The sequence below is a fragment of the Acanthochromis polyacanthus genome, chromosome 20 (assembly GCF_021347895.1).
Source record: "Acanthochromis polyacanthus isolate Apoly-LR-REF ecotype Palm Island chromosome 20, KAUST_Apoly_ChrSc, whole genome shotgun sequence".
NCBI classification, from domain to species: domain Eukaryota; kingdom Metazoa; phylum Chordata; class Actinopteri; family Pomacentridae; genus Acanthochromis; species Acanthochromis polyacanthus.
Window position 1 is genome coordinate 18,838,718 of NC_067132.1, and position 7,830 is coordinate 18,846,547.

A 7,830-nucleotide genomic window follows, 5' to 3' on the forward strand; every position below is an offset into this window, starting at 1 on the left:
GTATCAAATTGATTTGATTATTTTTCATTGAGCATTTTCTGCATGAGCCTCTGTATGTGTGTGTCATTCCTTTGTAATTACTCACCTAAACTCAGACCCCCTTCTCATGGCTCCTGTGCATCCGCCAGTGGAAAAGAGTCAGTTTTGATTACAAAGTAAACGCTGCAGCATCAGACAGGGGGGGCTACATGCTGATATGCATTCTATCAAGATGATTTATGCAAATTATGCACATTATTCCCGCAGGAATCTCTCTTCTGAAAGTGCCAGGATAAATTGCCGGAAATTAGCCATAAAATTCACTGTGCAGGGAGTGTGAGGTGAAGGCCGCCAAGGAGCCAAGGACATTGGGCCGCCATGGTTACGCTTGGCCTGGCCTGCCTCCCCCATGCTTGGCATTCATGGCTGTTAAAGACCTCTGCTCAGACAGATACACTGAAGCTTCGAGTTGCACTCAGCACATCAGGAAGATCAGCCAAGCAAGTGTTACACTAACGGCGGGGTTTCATGCTCTGGCAACATGACAGATTTTCAACAGAGGGAAGCAGATCGTGTGTTTTTTCTTTCCACAGTTTACTCCAAAATCCACTTTATAAATTCTTCTGTGTTCCTTGAAAGGATGCGGTTGATAGTCATTCGGTAATTGACCTCAAATCCAGTCGGTGTTTATGTATTTTATGCCTGTTTTTATGCTTTTGTTTACAATATAGTTGACCTTGTTCGCGGTGCTTCTTAATCTTCAGATTACACTCTAATCAGAAACCTGTCCAGCAATCAGGTAATGAATGGTTGTTTGAATAACGCATAAATAAGTATCTGTCAGTATCACAACACAGAATTGAAGCTATATTAAACTGTGTCTTCTTTATAGCTCTACTCACCTCTCTATTGGTCAGGCCTTTCATTTGTCTCGTGATCTGTGTGTGTGTGTGTGTGTATGGGGGGGAACAAAGAGTGTGTGTGTATGAAATGAGCAGTGAGTGATTCTCGCTGTTATTGTGTCATCCTCCTGTCTTTATTTCAATGTGGAAGTCAGAGTTAATGAATATCAGAGACTGGAGATTAAATCCACTTCGCCTTAGCTTTAATGAACCCTGAGAGGGTCAAGATCTGCATATGGATCAGCACAAGTGATCCCTGTCTTTCTCACACAGTACAGACAAAGCGCGCAGAAATTTAGATTTTACGTTTAGTTTCATACATTTTAAAGGATAGATTGTGTTTCCATCGGTGTGTGAGTGCATCTGAGCATTGTGCTGTTTTTGGTTGTTCGCATGATCCAAAGCGACCGCTGGGCCACTGTGAGCTCTACATCCATCCACTCTAATCAAACAGTTGTACATTATGTGAATGTTAAGGTCACAGAAATGGAAAGTTCACAGCTGTCTGGGAAGCCTTGACCACTGCTGAGTCACTGAAACACACACTAAAGTTCTTTTTGTGACATTAAAATGATCCCATACTCAGCTAATTTGATGATCTAATGATAAATAAACTCATTTTGTATTCCCATTTGATCTAAATCTATAGACCATTTAGGCAATTTCTCACAAGCAAAGGTCAAATTCAACAGCAGGAGTGGTAAACACCAAAGCTTAAAGCGTCTTATGAGCAACAGCACCATAGAATGGCAACAAATCAAATGAATTGTCTCCCGACAGCTTTCATAATTTGATTTATTTGGCGAAAATATTTGCACAATGAGAGCACTTCACTTGACTGCACCTGTTTTTGTTTGTTCAAATACAGTGTGAATTGTTGTTGTGGAGTAAACAACCTGTACAGCAACCAAGCCAGCTCTGTCCACAACAACACCACAAATTACTGCGCTCTGCCATGACACAATTTAATCCCATCGGAATAAAAGAACATCAGATTACGGCACAAAGACAGAGCCATCGGTAAACAGGGATTAGGGGATTGGGTCTTTAATCTGATTAATATGGAGGCAGCTGGAATATTAGTGATGTTACTCAACAGTTGTATTCCAGATGAGAGGATAATCACACTTTGCTACGTAATTTATTGTCCCCTGTTAGAACTTCCAGAGCTAAACCCGCCGCCATATGTTGACCTGACCTCAAGGTTGCCTCAGTGAAAAAAACAATCCCAATGTAATGAATTAGGAGCTCATTAGGCGAGTAGGAAAACATGCAGTTAGAAATGTAGAGCAAGTGCTGTTGAGTTTTGTTGGTATTCCAGAATACATACGATAAATGAGTGGTGATACTCTTAAGATAAGTGACTAATCTTTAGAAAAAGACACAAAAACAGAAAAATGTCCTTTTCTTGTGCAGCAGTGTGATTCTAAATCCACTCGCTCTTTCATGAAAGTGTATGCTAAACGACTAAATTCAACAAAAACACACACACATCGGAGGAAACTGGGACTACAGTTTCTTCAAGCATCAAGATTTCAGCACTTTGAGCGTAAAGTGATGTATAGCTTCCTTTAAGAAGAGTGTTTGTATAGCAGTATGCACTTTTCCAGTTCAATAAGAACAGCCTAGTCATGTGTCACACTTTCTAACCTTATATTTACCTCCGTTTAAGTGATTCTTTTACCTGGGATCCAAAAGACATGAGGGATTTTGCAGTTAGAGCAATTTATTTTATTTACAGCAGAAGATACTTCTGCTCAAGCTGAGGGATGTAGTGAGAACAAAGTTTTCATTGAGTGGAAAATTTGAAGAGGAGAGCGACGCTGCTCAAGAAAAAAAATCAAGAAAAAGTCCATCTACAATGAGCAACTTCTTTCCTTACATGGATGGAGGTTAAACTATTAATAATTGGACAGTTGTGTACTTAACATATCCCGAGTTGACGGCTTTAGTTGCACTGTTTTATTTGCCTGCGCTGTGTGTGCACAACACAAAGACAACATTATGCATTGCTATCAGTGGCCTGACAAAAATGAATTACCACCCAGCAGTTGATTTGGTGCCTCAGCCAGTGCAGCACATATATCTTTATACACAATGTATGACACAGCATGGATGAATCCATTGCCAGAGTTTTGTCTGTTACTGATATGAGGAGGACGTTTCAATTCAGTGTGCTTATGTATATTTTCACTTTAATGTTTATCATCCTTAGCGTACATCACATCCGCTTTGTGAATAGGCACCCTGCTGGCCCTTGATATGGTAAATTGGACATTTTATGGTTTATGAAAGGGCTCTTTTTTATCTTCCACTTTTATTCATGAGCCCCGAATCTTGCTGTAAATGCCTTTAAGACAGATTCAGCTTTATTAGACTCATGAATAAAAACGATGTTTCCTATTATGACTAGTAGCTGTGGTTAGTGGCCACCGGAAAAGAAAAAAAAAAGCGTGAGCCTCCTAGTTTATTTTCACACGACTTCTCAGGGTTTATCACTGCCCACTTTCAGAGACCCTTGTGTGTACATGACATTTCCTCAAAATGTCTGAAACACCATCAAGTACCCAGCAGCTCTCTCATTAAGAGGACTACAATGGCTTTCGTTTTTGTGCGTCTTCAGTTAAATATAGAGTTCCCCGTGGTAGTTGTAAAATTTTCCCTGCCTTTGCTCTGATATTTTTGTGCTGTTGTCTGTTTTTCTTTGGATGCTGTGTTCTGTTTTCCACACGCATATGGCTCTGTCTCTCCCCTGGGGAATTTCCTCTTCTGGGCTAATGTGAATATTAGTATGGGTTAAATGCTCCAGTCATTTGTGCATTAATGCATATTGCATAATTAATGTTTTTTGTGAAGTCTCAGTTTTGAACAGCAGGAGGAAGAAAAAAACCCTCATCTCTGTGTTCAAACCTAAAATATCTCAGTTAAGTCCCCGTAACAGGACTCGCTGGAAGGATCTTTATGCCAGAGTTGTTTTGATGTCTCCTGATTATTTCCATTCTTGATTAAGGGCTGTTCCGTGAAGATTCAAGGCATTCAAGAGTGTGATGGGATTAAATGGGACACTGTAATGACCCTGTTGTCTGAAGGGCTCATCATACAGACACAAAGCTAAGATCGGAGACTGGAAAAAAGCAGGAACCAGTGTTGAGAACTGGGAGGACAGTGCCGCTATTGTTTGCTTTTAGGAGGAAAAAGATGCAGCTTTTCAGTCAGCTATTAGGAGGAAATGTTAATTGCTTGTTTCATTTCTTTTTAAAATTTATACAGTTGGTTCTTGATAAATTAGATAGTTGTGTGAGTCTGTTGGAGACTTTGAAATTATAGTTTGTCTTGATTTATCTTTCCCAAAATCTGTAGTATCGATAGAGCAATCACAATTTACCATCTTGAAGTTGAGATGTTGGGGGAAAAAAAGCCTATCTGGTGATCTGTTAGCCCTATTTGCAAAGAAATATGTCTACTCTCTGAGCTTTATTTTGTTGAATTTAGTCTATTGTTTGTACAAAGCTGTGAATGTCTGCATGTGAGACTAACTTAATGGTAAAAGCTGCTACAGTCTCAAAGGAGACAATTCTTGGTTCAAAATTATTAATATTAAATAATTTGATGAGAATATGGGATGCTCCTTTGAAATCTGTGGCCTCTGTCCATGGTGCTGAAGTCCTCACAGTTCCCTTTTACTGTATATGAGATCAAGTATTGAGATTTGGTAACTTACAGCACAGAGAAAATGCGTTTTTTGAGAAATATAAATTCTCGATAAGAAATAAATCTTACTGAGTTTCTGTGTAATTGGCAGTTTGGCCTCAGTGTTTCTTATTCTGAATACCTTGTTGTACTTCTTCTCTAAATGTTGAAGATTTTGCTCCATGTTGCTCATTTAAGTGTTTAATTGTACACAATATTTCAGACTTTTTCCGTCTAAATCTTTCCTCGGTGTGGACAGTAACGTAAAGGGGACAAAGGGCGAGTCGATCGGAGAGCAGCTGATGGCTGCGTTGTGATTAAAGACACCAAATTGCGGCAGTGAGCAGTGTCGTAATTACATTTCTTAATCACATTCTGGAGGTCTAATTGCCTTAACGATGTGTTTCATTACGTGAAGCCAGGTATTACAGTCGACAGTCTTCATACACACTTGTTTTCGAATTAGCATATTATTACGCACCGTCATGGAAGCGTTTTAATATTCACAATAAAGGTCAGCAGGGTTTTTTTTTTTTTTCTTCTCAGCTGTAGTTCAAGGAGGGCAAACATCGTATTGCTGTCTTCAGGTTAAATTCACCAAACCACGTCTGGCCTTTACTACCAAGGCTTCACTTTGAGCTCAAGAAAAGAAAAGTTAACGATTTTGAGCTTTGTTTCAAAAAGTGAAAGTCCAGAAACTGACAAATAAGAGCTGCATCGCCTCCAGAAGCTACCATCTTAATTTGTACTAAGCACCTGGAAATATTTACCACGATAAAATGTCGAATTCTGGTTGAAAAATGACCCCGAAAAATCAAATACAAACTGAAAGTTAAAGGCTCTGATTCCACTACACTCCACATCAGACGAAAAATCAGAAGTGTTTTTTTCTGTTGTTCAAAATATTTTAATAAAGCTTTTCAACACTGAAATACATACAAACGGCCCTCTTTGCTTATATAATAACTAAGGTATCTACAATAATCCACTGCCTGACCTGACAACGCGAGTAATCTGAAGACCTCAACTAAGAAACTAAGAAGATAAGACGACAATGTGCAATGCAAGCAAAAAATATCCATCATAAATATCCAAATTAATAAATTACAAAAAGACACATCGAAACACCTGATAAACCTTGATTCAGGTTCTTTTTTTTCTAAAATTTTCTGGAATTTTATTTTATCACAGTGCCCCAAAATGAACTGTAATAGGCGTGCGCAACTATGAACAAGTGTGTGGATTTTTAGCACATAAATATCTGACTGATTCAACCACTTAAACTTTCTATTTCACTTAACTTTCCTCGTTCGTGACATTCCACGTGCTCAATAAGAAAAGTTCTTGAAAACAGGCCTTGAAAAATGTCTCTGAGGTGAATGAAAGGAAATAAAGAAAAAGCGCAACTAAATGAGACAGCAGCAGAAAAGTGAGGTTAACGCTCCGGGAAGGTGTCCATCTAATTCAAGTTGGGGAGTGGGGGGAAGAAGTCGCAAGTTGTCAGGTCACCCAAATCTCCAAAAGGGTCCATCACAGAGCAAGTGATCAACAACTCACTCAGCCACTCTCACAGGCCTACTGTACTTCTGTTTGGTCTTCACTGTCATTCATACCAGCACTTTAAGGATGATTTATATACACAATCAAGTATTGTTTAAACAAAAAAGCGCGTTTTAATGCATTTAGTAAATATTATAAAAGTATTCATCGGCATTACTTTTTGTCTCTAGCCTACTGACTTCAACAACAGTAGCCTCACAGGGTTTTTTCTTTTCTTTTCTTTCCAAAAGTGTCCTTAAAAGTGGTTCTCTCGTGTGCTTCTCTTGAGTCTCTATCAGGCGCAGTTAAGGCTTGTCAGTGCACTGTTTGCAGAGGCTGGAGGTGGCGTTGTTGAACAGGGCACATTTATCGGGGCAGGAGGACCCGGCCACTCCGGTGGGGAAGGGGTATCCAGGCGGCTGCTCGTACGCGCCCAAGCCGGGAGCTGCCAGGGCAGTGGTGGCCGGTATCGAGGCTGCGGAGATGGCTTGGCCCTGGTTGAGATACGCCACTAGCCTCCTCATCTCCTCCAGAGCCTGCGCCTGCATGAGGATGTAGTTTTTGGCGAGCAGCAAAGTGGCAATTTTGGAGAGTTTCCGCACCGACGGGCTGTGCGCGTAGGGGATGACCGCTCTGAGCTCATCCAGCGCGTCGTTCAGATCGTGCATCCGTCGTCTTTCTCTGGCATTGATGTTTAGCCTCAGTAATTTCTGCTCTTTGGTTTTCTTACCTCCTTCTCCTTTCCCCGCGGGCACCGTCCGCCCGTCTGCCAGCAGGACCATGTCGCACCTGCCATCGCTGTCATCGTCGGGGCTCTGCTCTCCGCCGCTGCTCTCCGCCGCCGAGGTCCTGTTGGCGCTCTCCCCGTAGTTGACGCACAAAGATCCGGTCGGCAGACCCAGTGGCCCTCCTCTACCCCCCGCCAGTCCTCCAGGCTGAATTGGATCTGGATCGGCCTGGTCAAAGCAGCTGATCGGTGACTGACGGTCTCTGGCTGGTAGTTCAATGCCGGCCGCCGATCTGAAAGGGTCCATTTTTTTAGTGGACACGGCACTGAGAGTTTTGTGAAAAATGTCCCCCGCGCCGCCGTTCAAGTTCATCCTCCTGTCCATAGCCTTGTGGTTTGCGCGTCGTCGCAGGCTGCCGGCGCCTCTGGAAAACTCTTTGACGCGTCTCTGTGAGTTTCTTCCTCTGTTTGTCCTTTACCAGTTTACAGTTGCACGTCAGCGGTGAAGTTGCGGGTTCGCTCCACTTGTCAGCTGAAGGTGTAGAGACGAGGAGGAGACTCGTGTAATAAGTGCTGCTCTCTCCTGCCTCTCTCTCTCTTTCTGTGTCTGATTCACCTTCACCGGATCTCCACGATGATCCTCGTTACGCACAAGACGCTTCAGTCTTTTTACATCATTATCTCGAGGCGGGTTATTAAAAAGGATTCGCCTATTGGGACAGAGACACCCTCTCCCCCTCTCACTCTCCACCCAATCAGGTTAACGTTTTAATTAATGGCATTTAAAGGATGACAAACAATACCTCGTGCGCTCTTTCTCTCCCTTTGAGTGTGTGTTAGACACTCTTCATAACGGTGTTTTAGAAACCATTTAGCGTCCTGCTGCAATCATTTACTGATGTCATCCACTTGTGTATGCTTTAATGGATGCTCCTGGGATAAATACAGATTGTTTAACACTGGGAATCAGGATTTTTGTATAGTAGAAACCAA

At 41.7% G+C, this 7,830-nt stretch overlaps 1 protein-coding gene across 1 annotated transcript; it reads right to left on the bottom strand.

The window, feature by feature from the left end:
* Nucleotides 1-5,703: 5,703 nt before the first annotated feature.
* bhlhe22 (basic helix-loop-helix family, member e22) lies at nt 5,704-7,513 on the bottom strand. The gene has a single exon (XM_022195129.2). The coding sequence runs from the start codon at nt 7,220-7,222 to the stop codon at nt 6,416-6,418; it is 807 nt and encodes a 268-aa protein (XP_022050821.1). The 5' UTR covers nt 7,223-7,513; the 3' UTR covers nt 5,704-6,415.
* Nucleotides 7,514-7,830: the final 317 nt, after the last annotated feature.

Excerpts from the sequence above, each read along its gene's own strand:
- bhlhe22 (XM_022195129.2), bottom strand. The coding sequence starts at position 7,222 with ATGGACAGGAGGATGAACTTGAACGGCGGCGCGGGGGACATTTTTCAC.